We start from the raw sequence: 20,767 nt of genomic DNA on the forward strand, positions 1-20,767 counted from the left end.
CAGGAATTTTCTTTCTTTGGCACCAGAAACATTCTTAAATAAAAACCTCTTCTCATCTGGGAAGGAGGAACAGTTTCCATTACCCCTGAGAAAGCGTGTGCTGTAGGACTGGAGGGAACAGAGAGGCTTGGTCTGGTAGATGTGGAATAATTGCCTAGAAATTAGGGATTTCTTCACATCTGTATCCTGTGCTGAATCAGTCTCAGAAACCAATTGGCTGATCCAATCTGTTGTCAACTAGAGAAATGGAGGTTCAGACTTTCTGTATCAGCTTACTCCTCTCATCACATTTTCTTTGATAACCACAGTAACAAAGGGATCAAAAACTAAATCTCTGTCCAAAGGTAAATTTAAAATCTCATTTTTACATCCTCTGAGAATGCAGCCAGGCAAACCTCCTCAATATAGTATGAGTGACAAGTGACCTGGATGTAGTATCTACAGAGGTAAATATTAGGCAATCAGTTTGCAGACTATTATAAGCTTTGCCAGCAACCAGAGGACAGAATCAAATCCTGTACCTTGTATCTGTGAGGTAAAGATATTAACTATCACCCCAACCCCTCCCATACCTCTCAACTGTACAGATTTTCGCAGAATGTCCAGATTGTTGCCTCATATTTTTGGTCCATTTTTTCATAAAATTGAGGTTTTCTGGCAAATTAGTGCCAAATCATTAAAGACTAAAGTTAGAAAATAATGACAGAAATTTCAGCTTCAGACTTCATACCCTTCAGAAAATACATGATAATGCAAAATTATTCTATCAACTTTCTAAATTTGTAGGAGCAATATTTAAAAATTGTCCCTATTTTTGGGCCTCTGTCCCACTTTTATTTATGGCTTTGTACAGATTTCTTGCTCTAAGAGGTTGGGCGGTATGAGTCCCCTCCCCAGAGCCAAAACCGCACTTTAAACAATGAGTAGTGACCTGAGAAAGAGAAGAAACTAAACCACATGGAGCAGATTTTTCACAGGAAGGAATGGCAGATAAAACATTCCTCATGCTTTAGCAATTAGTCAGAATAAATGTTAACATATGAGCCTGACAATTCAAAATTCTAACAAAGTTGCAGAAGCATACACTTTTTCCCCAAACTTATCAGCTGTTTTATTATCCTTGTCAGAAGGGGAAGGATTAGAAATAGCAAAATGCTTGGCAGTGTCTGGACTGACTAAAGTTACATCTGCTGGGTCAGGTCTGGGATGAGTATGTAGAAAGTTGAAGACTGAGGAACTTTTTACATTCTGTTTTCTTATGTGTAGCAAGTTCACTATCAGGGAAAACAAAGGCTGCGAAAAAAAAATCCTCCAATGCTGACAGCACTGGGGGATGGGAGAAGGGTCTGGGAACTCCAGTTGTAACATTTCATAGTGTTTTCAGAGGGATCAAGAAACCTCAGTGTTCTCCCACTGAAAACACTGGCACATTTGGGAAATATTCTCACAGAAAGAAAATTATTGACGGGGCGATTCAGATAATGTGCTCTCCTCTGAGTCTGAATCAGAATTCTGAGAAGAAAAACCTATATCTGTTCTATCACATTCCTCCCCAGATTCAATTTCTCGAATCTCTTCAGAAAACAGGAATCTCTTTCTCTATCCAGAAAGTGCCTGATAAGAAGGGTCAAACAGCCTATACAAGACCCTGGATCAGACTTAGTAAACTACTACTATCCAGTGAAACTAGAGTAGAAGACATGTTTGGTTTTCTGCTTCTTTCTGACAGGAAAGTAAGGGCAAACATGATTTTTTAATGGCAGCAACAGCTTCCACAGAGATAGGTACACCATTCTGGTTAAGCAGTGGCACCTTCCCTGCCCTGTCTCCCAATGCTGACAAAAGTGTCTCTTTCTTGCCCACTGAGGGGACCAAAACAGACGCAGAGCATTTGGCAAACACCTGGCCCATAGTGGCTGTAAGGGAAACACCAGAATAATCCGAGTAAAAATATGCTGAGGCACATTGCTAGCCTGATGTAGTGGCAAAGGCTGTTTAGTTAACTCTGTTTTTATGGCTGGAAGAAGGATCAACTGTAGAACCTGTAGTTTTGTTCTATGATCAAGCTGAAAATGGTGACTCTCTCCCAGGAAAACTAAGCAACACAAGCTGGTAAAACTTTAAAAGTAGAATAAAGTCATTGTTCCCAATAAAGACACAGTAAAAGCACTCTAATATACTTTACCAGCTCCAAAAATATTTTAAACACAGTTTCTCCATGAAAAGTTTTAGAATATTTAAATCAACTTTTAAACTGTCAAACACAAAAATGCGCTCCTGTTTAAAAGTGCAGCAAATACAAGTGACAGCCAATAAAAATATATATTCCTAGCTTATAATGTACTTTCCCCATACAGGAAAGTAAGTTAAACTATTAGAAATAACACGTGAAAGGTTTTCCCGAAATGGGAACCATCTGCCCAGCAATGGACAGCACAAGTCAACTGTAGATCCTCAAAAACCCACAGAGGAGCATTCCCTTTGGCAGCAGAAAAGCTCTGAAGGGACTGGCACCCAAACCTCTTTTTTTAGTCAGCTTCACTAAAACTGATCAACTGTTTAGGCATATGGAAGGTGCCATGAAGCTCTGGAAGCTGGTAATCTGTTGTATCCTATGCAAGATATAACCTAGTCTACTACAGCAGTGATCAATATGAAAAACATCTGCTGTTTTTCAGCAGACATTCCTTAGCTGCCTGTTTTGAGTTGAAGCAATAATATCCATTTCTGGTGCACATCATATCCTGATCACAGGTTCACAGACAAGTACTGGACAATCAGTCTGCAGACCATTACAAACCAGCCAAAATTCCCTATTTAAAAGTTCCCTACAGTCTCAAGGGGGACAAGACAAAACATGAGGGAGAAACTGAGGCTGCCCATCCAATTACCTAGGTTTACCTTGAAGGCAGCAAGGGTGCTACTCTGCTTGACATATAATGGTAGTTTGCTCCAGAGGTAAGGGTTATATTAGGATATGAATCTGTCATTCCAACATGTTTTATGTATCTGTTGATAAAGGGTTAGTTCCCTTTAATTGGGTAACTGAGGTGCTTGTTCTGTGAAGGCATAGGAGATCAGAGAGGACTGGATCTGCCATGGTTCAAAAGGCTATACCCGGATATCTATGGAGGACTCTATAGGAGACTTGAGTACAAAGACAGGGCTGCAAGTCTGTCCTGATATAAAATTTTAGTGGCCACTGATCATTTTAGTTATGAATCTCTGAGGTATCTCAATGTGAATGACATGTTTAGACAAATACATGCCAAAAGGTACATTGTGTATTCAATAATGGGCTGATGAGACATGACTAAAGGGCATTTAAGAATTTTTTGCACCTAATGGAGATGCATTTGGAAATTAGATGAGGTAGACAGAAGGGTTTCTGAACCACTGCAGACACATGGATGGTCAGACGGTAAGGAATTACAAACTGGAGTGCCTAGATTCCTTACAAGAGTGTCTTAGAGGGGCGTGTCACCTATATGTTTTTGAACATGTTTTGTTTACCAAAATGAACTTTGCTACATTTTTTTCCATATTTAATTTGAGACCATTATCCTTACACCAATTGTTAACAAGGTCTGACCCATGTTTTAAGATTGAATAACAACACCCAATATACGGTCATCTGCAAACTTAGATAACCAAAAGACAGTAATGATGGCCAGAAGGTCTCAGAAATAGATGCCAAATGGAAGACAGCCAAACACTGAGACCTACGGTACACCATTGGTACCTTTTGTCCTTTCAGAAGTGGCACATGCAACTCTAACCATACGAGTTCTGTCAGACAATCAGTTAGCTATACAAAGCATGATAAAAGGATTTATATTCTGATCTACAAGTCTGTCAGTAATGCCTGCATGAGGAAGTGTCAAAGGCCTTGTCAAGATCTAGATATGCTACATGCACTGCATAACCACTACATACTGTTTATTACTTTTTCAAAGAAATTAATGAGGTAGAACATTCTTTTCACAAAGCTGAACCAATAAGGTTCCAGGTTAAGAGATTAATGTGGTCTGAGATAATATGCTCCATACCTTTACGTATATGGGTTAGTCAGACTAACAGGTCTATAGTAACCAGGGTCCATGGTTGGGCCACCCTTGTGTAACAGCATAACAGTGACTGATTTTCAGGCTTCAGGAATGAAACCAGTGGAGACTCTAAGATTAAAGAAGTTAATTAGGGGTCTAATAAGACCATGTTCAGCATCCATTAAGGAGGGTCTGTTTGAAATCTGTTCAGCCAGCAGACACATTTTTTGGGATGGGCTGTAGGCTACTGACAGAGTCCTTGGGCTATCTCCCATGCTTACTTAGTCTGCAAGGTAGATATGAGTGGGTCTCTCCCTGTTTTCTGATTAACTGCATCAGTGTTGTGTGGTCCTGTCATGATTTGTAGGACCCCTAGTTTCCAAATCTAGCTGCAGGATTTCAATGCCAGAAAGTCAGCCATCATTTATTTTTATTTTTTTATTACATTTATGTGATTCTTCCTAACGACACTTCATCCTAAGTATGCTCTCAACTGAGCCCCCCCCCCCCCCCAGGCTGGATCTGAGGAATCTGCTAGAATGATCACACTGGGCTGCCCTGAATGGCAATCCCCAAATGAGCAGTAGCCATTCTGTCCACCATGAAATCTATTTTTCTGCTGCAAGGGAAGATGAGAACCTTGGTTTCCAGTGGTTGTGAGTGTTGATACCACCAGCTATTAAGGGACTGCTGCAGATTTTTTAACCTGCAAGTGGGTAATGGCACCATGAGGATGCAGGAAGCCATGCAGCAACAGTGCTCCAAAAAACTCCCTGGCTGTTACTACCTCCAAATGTAGGATATTCTGTAAGCATATGGCCAGAAAGATAACCTCATCTTTATAGGTTCATGTTCAGAAGCTACACCAGGAAAACTAGGCTATTTCAGGGGGTGAGATAGGACTTCTTCAGAATGATGGAGAGGTCAAGGTCCCTGAAGCAATACAGAGTAAAAGTCCAGAGACTTGCTTGTCCTCTCTGGATAATTCTGCTTGAATGGGTCAATCATTCATGCATGGGTAAATATGAATGAATGCCTTTTGCCCACCAGAAGACTATTACTGGAGACAGGCATTTAGTGAAGACTTTAGGTGCAGCAGACAAAAAGCCAAATGGCAAGCAAGTAAGTTGTTAGTGCTCACTCCCTCCTGCAAACTGGAGGAACTTTCTGGGCTTTGGCAAATGGGGATATGGAATGAATGCCCTTAAGGTCTAGCTTGGCCATGAAGGCTGCAGGGGATAACAGAGGGAGAAGGTTTTGAAGCATTAGCATTTTGAACTTTGGGATGATGAGGAACTTGTTTAGATGGAAAAGGTACATTATGGATGTCCATGTGTCCTCTTTTTGACACCAGAAATAGTCTGGAGTTTGTTTTCCTTTTCTCTCGGCACTTTTTCCTGTGGCTACTGGTTCCAGCAGATCCATCAGTACAGGAGGCACAAGACTGAGCTGGCCTTTTGGAAAAGTCCCTCTACAACTTGGGACTTTTTGAAATTGCAGTTTGTAGCCTTGCTGAAGAATGGTTAGGATCCACTGATCATGAGTAATGTTTTTTTCATGTTCACCAGGTGTACACGGTACTCCGGTTTCATCTCAATCTCTAAGACATGTGGTACGTGGACAGGTGACTCTAAATTGCCTGCAAGTCTGTCTGTGTATGTGATGTATGCGTGAAGTGAAGTTACAGACAGATCAAGTGATCTTTAAGGCAAGGAGTTGAGGGACTGGTATAATGATTAAGGTTTTTATCTCACAAACATGAGGTTCAATTCTTCACTTTGAAAGGGAAACTAGCTAGGCTTAAAATGGCCCACAAGAGCAGGTAGCATAGTACTCACCTATGAATCTACTTCTATTCCCAACTTTACTAGTAAGCTCTCTGCGGTGGTGGTGCTGCGGTAGCGCTGTCACCTCACAGTAAGACGTTGTCCCGTTCAATTCTCAGCTAGAGCGTCTTCTGTCTGGAGACATGCGTGAATGGGCGTACCTTCGTTGAAGGCTGTGTGTCAGGACTGGCAACTCGGCATGTAAAAATCTACTGCCAATCATTAGCGGACCGGAGTTCCACTGTGGCAACCCCTAACCGGGAAAAGCCGAAAGACACAACAACTAGTAAGCTCTCCAGACAGTATCACCAGTTCAATGAGTAGCTACAGGAGTTGGATGTGCCTTCTCAGTATTAAACGGACATATGACTTTATGAGCCAATGCTGTACTCAAAGAAGGATGTACTGCTAAGAAGATATATGCGTGACATAATGCTGTGTACCCTAACAGCAAAGGAGCCAGAATAAGTTCATATCAATAGCAAAGACTGGGATGACTGCTGCACTGAAGTATTCTTATGAAGACTATAAGAGAGATTTAATTAGCAGAAGTATTATTTAAAGTGATTTTTATTTATTTGCGTTTCTGTACTATGCAATAATAAAATCCAGCTTCCATGTAGAAAACATTAGCTAGTTACATGAAAAAAATGTACAAGCAAGATAACAGATAAAATGTGAAGTGTCATACTACTTACTGTCTTCTTGGTTATAACTCTTTTGATAAAGATGTCTCGAGCAAGTGCACAGAAAGACTGTAGAACAATAAAAAAAAATCATAAATGTGAAAATTTACCTTACACAATCATATGCAAAGTCTAATTTTTATTTTATTTTTACCAGGAAGGTGGACTGGATCTCATTCTAATATTATGTCCTAATTTCATAATGTATTCAACAGCAAAGAACATAACACTCAACCACAGATCAGAGTTTGAACTGCCATTGTACATAAATAAGCTAGATAAAATATTAAACAGCTAAGTAATACAATCAGACAATTTCTCCAAAAAAAGTTTGGCAGGTTTTGAAAGAACCAGAGGACAAACTGCTTGGCCTGCTACTACACATTAATGACCAACTAAGCTAACAAGCCTTGCGTAACAATTACATGCAAAACTGTCACTGTTATTTAGGACTGTTAAGCTTATATTTTAAGATACACCTGTATTTTCATTAGTAGTCCATGAACTCCTGGAAAAATGTATACATTGTAAAATGATGCTGACTGTTCTACTGATGTGGGTTTTATGTGCTATATTACTTATGTTCTACAGATGCGTCTTGAGCATTACATGCCATAAATGCTATATAGTGTATGGTAATCGCCTGTCAGGTTATATAATCCTGAGTGCTATAGTACATTTTTGCTCTTAGTGGATTCAAATATACGTAATGCAGAGCTTTCCTCCCTGGGCCTCTGCTGAAAAGGGGCTTTGCCTAGTTGGACTTTCCCAGTAAACAAAGGCAAATGAAAAATAAATACAAAGTCAGATTTGACAAAAAGACATTTTCCTGAGATGTAAATATGTTATGCAAGATTTGTCCCTGGACCAACCGTGAATATTCACCACTTTTCGCAAGCTACTTACACTGATGTGCATTCTGCTTAGGGATAACTACCATTTCACAAAGAGTAACCAGTAGAATACTAATTCCCAGATCATGACTACCAAAATACAGAAGTCATCAAATTGTTATCCATTAGTCAGATGTACTTCAAAATCAAAGTTATGCAAGCCTTTGTTTCAGCCTTGCAGAGTGTTTTTCTACTCCTTATGGTTGTGTGACCCCCCCCCCACATGCAAATAAAATGATTAGTTACTGAGAACACCTGGAGTTTTGGAAGGTGTGTTTGACAAGTTGGACTAGCCTGGTTCTCTGTCTGTGGGTTGTGAGTCAGCTTCTTATTGTAGACCCATCCTGCCAGGTATGCAACAACCAGCTCCAGATATGTAGTTCCAACCTATCCTATCACTAAGAAAACATGATAGGAAAGTATGACCTGAGAATACTGCAAAACCTTCTACTCAAAGAACCCGTAAGTGCAGGGGTTGACATGAAAAAAGCAAAACATGTAAATGATCATACCATCAAGTGCAATGCACATACTGCTTGAAACCTTAACTGCACGTTTTTTGTTGAAACTGAGTAAGCCCACGAAACATGAGTATCTATTTTCAGGGGGCACCCTGGAGCACTATCTGAGTAAGTGGCTATTTACAGTCACATGACTTACTAGAAGACTCTGACATAATCTTGAGTGACTCCTAGCTTGACCATTGATGTCCTACATTCATCACAATCTTTCATACCACTCAAATATCTATATTTTCACAGAATGTCCAGATTTTTGGTGTATTCCTCATATGATTTGTGGTTTTCAGGCAAATCAATGAGGAGTAAAGTCACTAATAATGACAGGCATTTGAGTTTCAAACTTAAATGCATGCAAATGCAAATATCTGCTTTCTAAGTTTAAAAGATCAATACTCAAAAAAAAAAAAAAAAAAAAAAAAAAAAAACTTGTCCCTATTTTTGGGCCTTTGCCCCCCAACTGTTTCTGGCTTTGTCCAGAATTCTTGTGCTAAGATGAGATGTATGCAATCCTTTACCTCTCTACATGGCACATACAGCCACAAGGCAGGAGTGATTAATGGAACTAAGGGTTTTCAAAGAAATAACAGCTATATGACTGACTACTTGCTATATTCACCATAAAGTACAGTTGTGTTACACTTACCATAAATGTAAATGTTCTAGTAGATCACTGTTGCAGTATTGATTCTTGGGCCTTCTTGCCATGCAGAGGCCCATGACCAGCCCATTTCCCAGAGCCTTTGCATCATCCCCAGCCAACAGACATCCGGGTATAAGAAGGGCATCTGTCGGTGCCATCTTTTGGTTTTTCTAGGCTGTGACAGTCTGATGCCTGTGGACAACACGAGCCTTCAGTTGTCTAAAGTTCTGGGACAGTGAGAAAGTTGATTAGAAATAGTGGAAGGGGTTTACAAGGTGGGGTGGTGATGATGATAAGAAAAGAGTATCCACCACAACCCCCAGCCATGGTGAGCCAAGCAGACAGAGGGGAAGGAGGGGTGTGAGTTAGTACTGCAACACTGATCTATATCAACATCTACAACCATGGTAAGTTTAACACAACTGTACTATGTTCTTTGTAATCTGAATTGCAGTTATGTCTGGCAAATGGATTGATGGTGGCCAACACATGGTTCAGCAAAAGAGACAGTCACAAGATCACATGCAAGAGTGGCCAACATATAACACAGGTAAACTTCTTTCTAGTAAGGAAAGGGTAATGAGATAGAATCAGAGATTGCAAAGTCTCTCCCAGTGAAACAACAGGCCCACAGCAAAAAACACTAGTTGCCACAATCAGCTGCAAGCACTGGCCAAAGATCAACAGAGACTAGACTGACAACCTGAAGGTTGACTAGAGAGAAAGCACAAGAGTTCAAGGAATTACTCAGGGCTCTAGCACCTCAGGAAGAAGAGGAAATAGGTGGTCCGGAAGAAGAAGAATGTCAGTGCCTCAAAACAGCATGTGTGAGGACATATGCAGGCAAGCTAAGTATGGAAATAAGATACACAAGGAAAGCTGGTGGTGGAATGCAGAGGTCTAGGAAGTCATCACAAGAAAGGAAAAGTCCAGGAAAAAGTGGGAGACAGAAATGATGGAGCAGGCTAGGAAGGAATACTGGCTGGCTGACAAAGAGGCTAAGAGAAGAGTTGCAATAGCAAAGAACAAGGCATCAGAGGCACTCTACTAGCTTCTGGAAAGTGAGTCAGTATATGGCAGAAAGAAACTATATCAGCTTGCAAGGCAAAGACAGTAAGATAAAGAAGATAAGCTGACACCTTTCATAATGAATGCTAGCAACAACCTGCTCACCAGTCCACAGGACATCAAAAAGCAGATGGAAGGAGTACTTCCAGTAGCTTATGAATCAAGAAAACTCCACAGAGGCTGTACTGCCCCAGACACAGCCTATGATGAAAGAAGAAGAGCCCATCTTAGAATAAGTATATAAGTATTAATACCAGTAAGGAAAATTAAGTCAGGAAAAGCAGCAGGCTCAGATGAAGTCACAGCAGATATGATAAAGATGTTGGGTGAGGTAGGGGAGAAATGGGTCCTGAGGTTACACATAGCAGTATGGAGAGAAAGGCATATCCCAGATGACTGGACAATAAGCATAATAGTATCAGGTAAAAGAATGTTGACTGGTGTTCAGGCTGATAACTGTTATACAATTTCAAGGTGTAACAGTCTCAAGACTTTTTGTTTGTTAGTAACTCTGTACCCTAATAACTCAGTTAGCAAAAATAGTAAATTCCAGCAGGCTGTAACATACAGACCACTAAAATGCGTTGAAAATCAACAGTACCTTTGTGTTAGATAATAACACGCCAAAATTATATCAGTGCCTCCAGTATGGCATGAATTCAGGTCACGGTCCAGATCGCCCAAATAGTATTCACTTCTCCAGGCTCCTCTGAATATTAATGTATATAAAATACGATACAATACAAATCGCCCAAACAGTATTCACTTCTCCAGGCTCCTCCAAATAATTACGTAACCAAGATGCAAATACAAATAGGTAGTCATGTAATGAACAGGATACACTCAATGCTTCTCGTCGTACGACAAACTTATTATAGACATAAGTAACGTGTAGTTTAACGTTTTATTAAATTATATGACAAAACAAAAAAAGATTGGCTAGCTCTTTCACCTACTGGCTTCCTCAGGCCGTTAATACAATCTTGTTATTACAGACCTTTTATAACTTCAAGAATTTGAAATTCATAGCGTCACTTCCTGTAATTCAATATATCTTGTAATCGCTTCATTGCGATACATAGTAACCTTTCATTCAATGTATCCATTGCATACATTGTTACATTGTATATGTTATTATGACGTTCATTAATTCAGTTCAAAAAGCAAAAGCGAAGCTTGTACATAAAATTTTAACTTAAATATAAAGTACATTCATAGATTTAAAAATGTATGTAACAGTTTGTTAAAAAAATGAGTTCATTTAGAATTTATAATATAATTAACCATTAGTAATGATGAAATTATTTTGTATGTGCCATCTTTACAACTTTAGTGCACGTGTTAAGAAGTCTCTCAGTGGACTCAGATTGTTATATTCAACTGTACTTCGTATCTACTGCATGCATATTTATAGTATAATAATATAGAAATGTATATGTAAATATAAAATATTTGAACTAAATAAATTAGTTAATTAATTCAGTTTAGAAAGCATAAATTAAAATTTGTACACAAAATTTTGAATTGAATATAAAGTGCATTCATATGTTAAAAAATATATGTAACAGTTCGTTGTAATACTAAGTTCATTTAAAATTCATGGTATAACTAACCATTAGTAATGATGAGATTATTTCATATATGTCATCTTTACAACTTTCGTGCACATGTTAAAAAGTCTCTCAGTGCACTCAAACAGGTTATTATAATCTACTTTACTTCGGATCCACTGAATACATATTTATAATATAATAATATAAATATATATATATATATATATATATATATATATATATATATATATATATATATAAATATGGAATAACTGAACTTGGTAAATTAAGACGTGTTTCAGCATCATATTTCATTCATTACGATGCCTAATAATGCTTTATTTTATACTACAATTTCATTTCCTATTACATTACGTACATTATTATAATAACTATAACTTCAACAAAATAAACAACAGTTTATGGCGAGATCCTATGGTGAGATTGAGGTCAATATAGAGACAGTACAGTTTTGTACCTACCATAAATGTGGATGTCTGATAGATATGCAACTGCAGTCATAACATATGGGTTGTCCTGCCTCAGGCAGCCCTTGGTCGGCCGGATTCCAAAGTCTGGGTCCGGCGTCGGCCGGTGTCGCCTCCTCACCGACATCAGAATGGCTGGAGTATAAAGGCATCGGCCGACGCCATCTTCTTTAGTGTTTCTTGCCTCAGATGCCAGGTGCCCTCCTAGGAAGGCTAAATTTGGTGAATGGATAAACAATTCCAGACATGCATAACAGTAATAAACAGATACACCATAGGAGATACCCCCAGCTAATAGGAATAGGGGTAGTGGACCCATAAAGAAGGTTGCAGAGGGGTAGGAGGGTGGGAAAATCCGACTGCAGTTGCATATCTATCGGACATCTACATTTATGGTAGGTACAAAACTGTACTATGTCCTTCAAGAATGCAACTGCAGTCATAACATATGGGTTGAATACCAAAGCCAAGCTGGGGGTGGATGGAACTAAGAAAGGGATGGTGTAGCTAAAATGCCCTGCAGGACTGCCGAAGCAAAGCCTGCTCGGGATCTGGAGTATAAGGGCAGGTTGTAGTGCTTGGTAAATGTATGCACAGAGCTCCATGTAGCAGCCTCTAGAATGTCCTTTGTAGCCACTCCTCTTAGAAAAGCTGTGGATGTGGCTATAGCTCTGGTGGAATGTGGCCTAATATTGGCTGGCACACCTTTTCCATGGAAAGAATAGCAGAATCTGATGCAGTGTCCAATCCATTTTGAAATTGTTTGTTTGGAGATTGCTTTTCCTTGTACTCCAGCAGCATAGGCTACAAACAGTTGGTCAGACTTTCTGGTGGCCTTATTTCTGTCCAAGTAGTAGCCTAGTTGCCTGTGTATGTCCAAAGTATGCAGCAGTTTTTCTCCCCTGTTTTGCGGATTGGGGAAGAAAGTAGGCAGGTGAATAGCTTGATTTAGAGACACCCTGGAAATTACTTTTGGCATGAATGTAGGATTGGTTCGTAGAGAAACTCTGTCCTGATGAAAAATGAGGAAGGGAGGTACTGCCATGAGTGCCTGTATCTCCGAGACTCTTCTTGCAGATGTGACTGCCAATATAAAAAAACGTTTTCCATGATAGAAATTGCATTTCTGAAGTTGCTGCTGGCTCAAAAGGAGGAAGAGTTAATTTTTCCAAGACGAAATTGAGGTCCCATGCAGGTACTGGCTGTTTTCTGGGAGGTTTGATATTCTTTATCCCTCTTAGGAACGGTCTTAGCAAAGGATGTGAAAACACTGGTGGATCACAATTGTATTTTGCTGAGATTGCTGAGGCGTGAATCTTTATAGAAGAGTATGAGAGTCCAGTATGAAACATTTCTGCCAAGTATTCCAATAGCTGAGGTATACTCAGTAATGTTGTATCCTGACCCCTGTTGGCATTCCAGATGCTGAATCTCTTCCACTTGGCTGAATAGGTTTTTCTGGTGGAAGGTCTGCGTGCTTCCAGTAAGATCTCTTGAACTTTTTTGGAAAGAGAGATAGCAGAAGGAGTCATGGTAACCTCCAGGCTGTCAGATGCAATGTTTTCAGGTTCTGATGGACAGTCCTGTAATTGTGTTGTGTTAGAAGCAGGGGCCATAGGGGCAGAGGCCACGGTTTGGTCCGAGTTATGCTCAACAGCAATGGGTACCAGTGTTGCCTTGGCCAGTCTGGAGCTATCAAAATGCCTGTTGGTTGTTCTGCTTTGATCTTCAGTATCACCTTGGTCAGCAGAGGTAGAGGAGGGAATGCATAAATTTTTAGGTAATTCCAGCTGAAGGAGAGAGCATCCGTTTTCCAGGCTAGAGGATGGTGGGTCCTTGTGCAGAACTTTTCCAGGTGATGATTCATGTGAGAAGCAAAGAGATCTACGTCCGGTCTTCCCCATGTCTTTGTTATTTGTGAGAAAATGTGAGGATGCAGCATCCATTTGTGTGGATCCAAGAAATTTCTGCTCAGCTTGTCCGCCAGTACATTGTCCTTGCCTGGCACAAACTGGGATTGCAAATGTATCTTCAGACTCGGGGATTTTTCCCAGAGAATCATTGTTAGTCTGCAGAGGGGATAAGAATGAGTGCCTCCCTGCTTGTTTATATACCACATGACAGTGGTGTTGTCTGTCCTTATTAGCAAATGCCCTTGTTGTAGTGATTTAAGTCTCGATTGCATGTATCACTGCCAACATCTCTTTTTGGTTTATGTGCAGATGTCTTTCCCTTGGTGTCCATAGACCTTGAATGCATCTGCCCTCCATGTGCGCCCCCCATCCATGATCTGAGGCGTCTGTTGTAATCATTTGACCTGCTTGAGGTCTGTTGAAAGACATGCCTTTGTTTAACTGACTTGCTTGAGCCCACCACAAAAATTCTTTTTGCAGACATGGAATGAGTGGGATTACGTCCTCTAGACTTTGGCTGTGTTGGGATCATAAGCTTTTTAAGTACCATTGCAGCTTTCTCATATGAAGTCTTGCCAAAGGTATCAGAAGAATGCAAGATGCCATGAACCCCAGGGCCTGCAGGATTTTCCTTGCAGTCAGCTGGGAGAGCTTTGCTAGGCCTTTGAAGTACTCTGGTAACTGCTGTTGTTTTTCCTCTATGAGGTAGGCCATTTGAGTTTGTGTGTCCAGTTTGGCTCCTAGAAAAATAATCTGTTGGGATGGCAGTAGTCTTGATTTCTGAATGTTGACTGTGTATCCCAAAGCCTGCAGTAGCTGAATGACATAGTCCAAGTTTGCTATTAAGGTTTGTTTGTTGTCTGCTTGTATGAGGCAGTCGTCTAGGTAGGGGTATATTTGAATCCCCTGGAGTCTGCAGTGTGCCACTACTGATGCCAGGCATTTCGTGAACACTCTGGGCGCAGAAGATAAGCCAAACGGCAATGCTGAGAATTGATAATGCTCTGTCCCTGCAAGAAATCTGAGGTATCTTCTGCAGCTTTGTCTGATTGGGACATGCAGGTATGCCTCCTTGAGGTCCAGAGTGACCAGCCAAGACCCCTTGCCCAGCATGGGAAGGAGTTGCTGCAATGTCAGCATTTTGAACTTTGGCACAATGAGAAAAGTATTTAGAGTAGACAAGTCCAGTATAGGCCTCCATTTGTTTTCTTTTCTTGGAACAAGGAACAGTCTTGAATAAAATCCCTGGCCTTGTTCCTGAGGAGAAACCCTTTCTATTGCTTTTATACTTAACAGCTTTGAAACTTGAGTGAGTGCCTCTGCCCTTTGATGATGTGGCAGGTTTGGCATGCCTTGTCTTATTGGTAAAGTATGGAAGTGGAATCTGTAACCCTTGTCTATTAAATTCAGAATCCAGTTGTCCTTGGTTAAGATATGCCAGTTTTTTGAGAATAAGGATAATTTTCCGCCCAAAGGTGCTTCTCTTTGAGCCTTTGTAGGCGGTATGAAAGTCAAGTCATTGTGATTGTCCTTGTGGTGCAGCTGGGCTGCCTGCGCCACTTCTTTGATTTGGAGGTTGCCATTGGCGGCCCCTGTAGGATCCTTGGTATTCCCTCTACCTCGGGCACGCCTGTTTTTTCCCCTTTGAAACTTGTCCAAGTCTGGGAAGGACCATTTCTTTGAAGGCCAGTTTCTGCTGAATCTGGGTGGCTGAACCTGGAGGAAATCCTTGACTGTCTGTACTGACTTAGCTTTTTCCTCAATGGATTTCAACACATCTTGTGCATTAGCATCAAAAAGCTTCTGTTTTTCCAGAGGTGCATCAAGCAACTTTACTTTAACATGGTCTGGCAATGGCTGATCTTTTAACCAAGCATGTCTATGTATCACAGCCCCAGTCATAGCTGCCCTACATGAAGCCTCCAATGCATCATAACCACACTGAAGAAAATGACTGTTAACCTGCTGAGTGTTATGTATATGATCCTGCAATGCTTTTCTATCAATAGGCTCAGGAGAGGCTAGCTTTTTCTTTAAATCATCCAGTAAAAAATCCTGGTACTGAAACATATGAAAAAGGCAGTTAAGTGACCTCATGGCTAGGGTGGTAGAGGTATAAACTTTTTTACCCCATCTCTCCAGGGACCTAGCTTCCCTATCCGCTGGCAGTGGATTCTTGGCAGTGGAAGTAGCCACTCCCTTGGGGCCCTGTGAAATAGTTTCTAGATCCACAGAGTGGGCCTTAAAGAGATGTTTGTGAGTGTCAGGGACCCTATAATATCTATCTGGCTTGACAGGAGCAGGGGGGAGAGAATCAGGGTTAGCACTGGAGTCAGAGAAAACACTATCCAAAACATCCATAACTGGAGGAATAGCTAAAGGTCTGTGCTGGGGAAGCTTGAGGAAGGTACATAGCCTTTTCCTGGAATCAGAGAATTCCTGACCCTGTCATTTAAAATGTTCCCTCATAGAGTGCAGGACTTCACCAAACGAGAAATCCTCTGGAGGGGAGGCAGAGGGAATTGATTCCTCAGCATCAGAGTCCTCATAGGCCTGGAAGGAATCCTCTTGGGTATCTGAATGCTCAGAATCCCCAGAAGCTTCATCTGAAGAGAGGTTGTCAGCCTGCTCAGTTCTGGGCCTTTTCTCTGCAGGTGGCTGAGAACCTCTGTCTGGGTGAGGCTGAGACCCCCTGATAAGAGAAATAAGATCTGCAGCAAGAGACATGATCTGTTTATCAGAAGAAGGGGCCTGAGCAGCAGGTTTAGGATGGGCCTTGGCCTGGCTGGCGGCCTTAGCATGTGCAAAGGCCTTGATGGACATGGATACAGGAGGCCTTGCAGCCCCACGTGCAGGAGTAACCTTGTCTACAGGAATGGTGTCGGGTAGATCTAGAACTTCGGTTTCCGGAGGAAAATCAACAACCGGCACCGGAGAGGTCTCCGAGACCGAAGGACGTGTTAACGCTGTGTCGTCGGCCTGGAGCGGTTGAATTACCGCTTCCGAAGGGACCGAAGCACTAGCGGAGGGTTTAGGAGGAGTATCGGTGGTGGACGCGGGCCGAGGATGTTGGTCCCGGTCCTTTCGTTTTTTGGTAGGTTGAGATGTCGGTTGATCCGACGGCATGATATACGCGAAAGATTCACCGAAAAAGTCTTCGGCAAATTCTGCCCGGTGCCTGAGAGTGCGCTTATTAAAGCAAGCACAGGCAGCACAGGCCGAGACGTCGTGGTCTGGGCCCAGGCAAGGAAGGCAGTAAGAATGGAAGTCCTTATGAGGTATTTGTTTACCACAAGGCAAACAATTATTAACTTTCTCAATTTGTTCTGACATCGGCTGAGGCAAGAAAAAATGTTCCCCAATGGGGTACTTAGCTTTTAGATGACTTCGGTACTGAAAACACAGGAGCTGACCGACCGGCACTTGCGAACTGCTTCTGCTTCAGGCACCGCGTGGCAAGAAAGACTGAAGAAGATGGCGTCGGCCGATGCCTTTATACTCCAGCCGTTCTGACGTCGGAGAGGAGGCGACATCGGCCAACGCCGGACCCAGACTTTGGAATCCGGCCGACCGAGGGCTGCCTGAAGCAGGACAACCCATATGTTATGACTGCAGTTGCATTCTTGAAGGACATCAACAAAGTGCATGATATGAGAAGGAATAGAGCTTTCCCTTATTTTTCTGATCATTATAAGGAATGCTCGGATCCCCTAGATAATACCAATAAGGAGAGTAACAACCAAATGAGGGTATTACTCTACTATACACAGGATATTGTCAATATTAGACAAATTTATGAGAAATATTGGGGAATATTGACTGTTAATTCCGAAATACAGAATATTGTGGGGGATATACCTAGGTATACCTATAAGAATAAATATAATTTATATAGAAAGTTATGTGGACCTAACAGAATACTAGAGAAACAGGTGGATAAAATAGGCTTAAATGCCACTACACCTTGCAGGAAATGCAATTATTGTATGTATATTGATACAACGGCAACATTTATACATCCTGTAACATCAAAGCACTATACGTTAACAGCTAAAGCTACCTGTAATACTAAGCATATAGTATACATTGCTCTCTGTACAGTCTGTTCTGCCTTCTACGTAGGCAAAACAGATCGTCGTCTGAGAGATCGTATCAGGGAGCATTTGTATAATATTAAGATAGGATCTACCAACAATGCTTTATCCAAACATGTAATCAGTACCTCTATTGAACATACTTTTAGATTTAAGGCATTACAGAACAACCACATTAACATCAGACGGGGAGATATATTCAATAAAACGGAAGAACTTGAAATGAACTGGATTATTCGATTGAGAGCAGATCAAAAACCAGGTTTAAATGATAGAATTCCTATTAAACCTATTCTAAAAGCTAGAAGGCTAAGTATAAACAAAGTGGCTAGATAACATTAGTGTAGCTATGTGAATAGATCTATACTTGCATTAATTTGGTTATGACATTGCTTAGCATTTTATTATGAATATATCTTACTTATAGTGAGAATGTACATAGTTCAGTTCTTTAAATGATTATGCTCTATAATATGAATTTGATAAGCTGTCATAAATTAGACTAATCATATACAAATTTATTTTGGAAGTGAACATGATTGACTATATGCCATGAAACAGCATATTTTAGATTGCAATGTCTTTATATACTGTCCTTCAAAATGCAAGGGACTTGAAAATATAAATATTATTCTAAATAATATCTACCTATTTGTATATTTAAGTGTTGAACTACTAAATTATTTTCACTCATATTTATGTATGAATTAATAATGAGATTATTTGATCTATGATACATTAGTGTGTTTTAAAAAAGTATCAAAAAGATTTCTTGGCATATATGGTATATGACATAGCTGTTATCACATCATGCAGTCCATAGTAAGGAAGTTATTTTGTTATCAATGCCAGCCAAATACGATTTTTTATAGACAAAGAATATGGGTATAGGATATACAGATTAATATCCTGGTAACAATATAGCCAGTATCGTTTATTTATATGATAGGTAGAATGATATTTTACCTATGAATATATAGTAACATTTGAATACATCATATATTATATTTTATTATGAGTTCATATATTTTATAGACATAGGCAATAATATATATGAGTTTTATATATTTGTAGTAGTTATTTATATTTATTATTATTTTTTATATATTTTTTCGTAATTCATAGCGCTAAATTATAATCTTCGCTTTAGAAATTCTTAGAACTTTAAATAAATCCTTTTTATTAGATATAAAATTTATAGTTTACAATGTATAATTTTATTATGTTATATTTTATATAAATATGTTTTATGTAGATTTGCGGCAAGCTTATATCATTACATTTTGCCGGAATGTACAATGAATTTGAATATATAAATGAATTTCGGCAAGAATGCATTTATAATGATGAATTAGTAAAGATATTTGGTTTTACTATACTTCTAAAAGAATCCATTGTTTTATTTTTATATTTTTTAATTAATTAATAGTCTTAAAATAACATTATTAAATACGTACAAATAATTTTAATTTTTTCCTATGATGCTTCGGATGAAGTTATAGTTATTATAATAATGTACGTAATGTAATAGGAAATGAAATTGTAGTATAAAATAAAGCATTATTAGGCATCGTAATGAATGAAATATGATGCTGAAACACGTCTTAATTTACCAAGTTCAGTTATTTCATATTTATATATATATATATATATATATATATATATATATATATATATATATATTTTTTTTTTTTAATATTATTATATTATAAATATGTATTCAGTGGATCCAAAGTAAAGTAGATTATAATAACCTGTTTGAGTGCACTGAGAAACTTTTTAACATGTGCACGAAAGTTGTAAAGATGACATATATGAAATAATCTCATCATTACTAATGGTTAGTTATACCATGAATTTTAAATGAACTTAGTATTACAACGAACTGTTACATATATTTTTTAACATATGAATGCACTTTATATTCAATTCAAAATTTTGTGTACAAATTTTAATTTATGCTTTCTAAACTGAATTAACTAATTTATTTAGTTCAAATATTTTATATTTACATATACATTTCTATATTATTATACTATAAATATGCATGCAGTAGATACGAAGTACAGTTGAATATAACAATCTGTTTGAGTCCACTGAGAGACTTCTTAACACGTGCACTAAAGTTGTAAAGATGGCACATACAAAATAATTTCATCATTACTAATGGTTAATTATATTATAAATTCTAAATGAAATCAGTTTTTTAACAAACTGTTACATACATTTTTAAATCTATGAATGTACTTTATATTTAAGTTAAAATTTTATGTACAAGCTTCGCTTTTGCTTTTTGAACTGAATTAATGAACGTCATAATAACATATACAATGTAACAACGTATGCAATGGATACATTGAATGAAAGGTTACTGTGTATCGCAATGAAGCGATTACAAGATATATTGAATTACAGGAAGTGACGCTATGAATTTCAAATTCTTGAAGTTATAAAAGGTCTGTAATAACAAGATTGTATTAACGGCCTGAGGAAGCCAGTAGGTGAAAGCGCTAGCCGATCTTTTTTTGTTTTGTCATATAATTTAATAAAACGTTTTGTTTATTTAAACTACACATTACTTATGTCTATAATAAGTTTGTCGTACGATGAGAAGCATTGAGTGTATCCTGTTCATTACATGACTACCTATTTGTTGCATCTTGGTTACGTAATTATTTGGAGGAGCCTGGAGAAATGAATACTGTTTGGGCGATTTGTATTGTATCGTATTTTATATACGTTAATATTCAGAGGAGCCTGGAGAAGTGAATACTATTTGGGCGATCTGGACCGTGACCTGAATTCATGCCATACTGGAGGCGCTGATATAATTTCGGCGTGTTATTATCTAACACTAAGGTACTGTTGATTTTCAACGCATTTTAGCGCTCTGTATGTTACAGCCTGCTGGAATTTACTATTTTTGCTAACTGAGTTATAAGGGTACAGAGTTACTAACAAACGAAAAGTCTTGAGACTGTTACACCTTGAAATTGTATAACAGTTATCAGCCTGAACACCAGTCAACATTCTTTTACT

At 39.1% G+C, this 20,767-nt stretch overlaps 1 protein-coding gene across 1 annotated transcript in view; it reads right to left on the reverse strand.

Annotated features, from left to right (window-relative positions):
* RAB13 (RAB13, member RAS oncogene family) overlaps positions 1-20,767 on the reverse strand; it is a 999,793-nt gene that overhangs the window by 151,388 nt on the left and 827,638 nt on the right. The window contains exon 7 of the mRNA XM_044079917.1: positions 6,571-6,627. Within this exon, the coding sequence (XP_043935852.1) occupies positions 6,571-6,627 (57 nt within the window). The remainder of the gene's footprint in view (positions 1-6,570; positions 6,628-20,767) is intronic.

This window comes from Protopterus annectens, chromosome 8.part0 (genome assembly GCF_019279795.1).
Source record: "Protopterus annectens isolate FY-2018-M chromosome 8.part0, PAN1.0, whole genome shotgun sequence".
NCBI classification, from domain to species: domain Eukaryota; kingdom Metazoa; phylum Chordata; order Ceratodontiformes; family Protopteridae; genus Protopterus; species Protopterus annectens.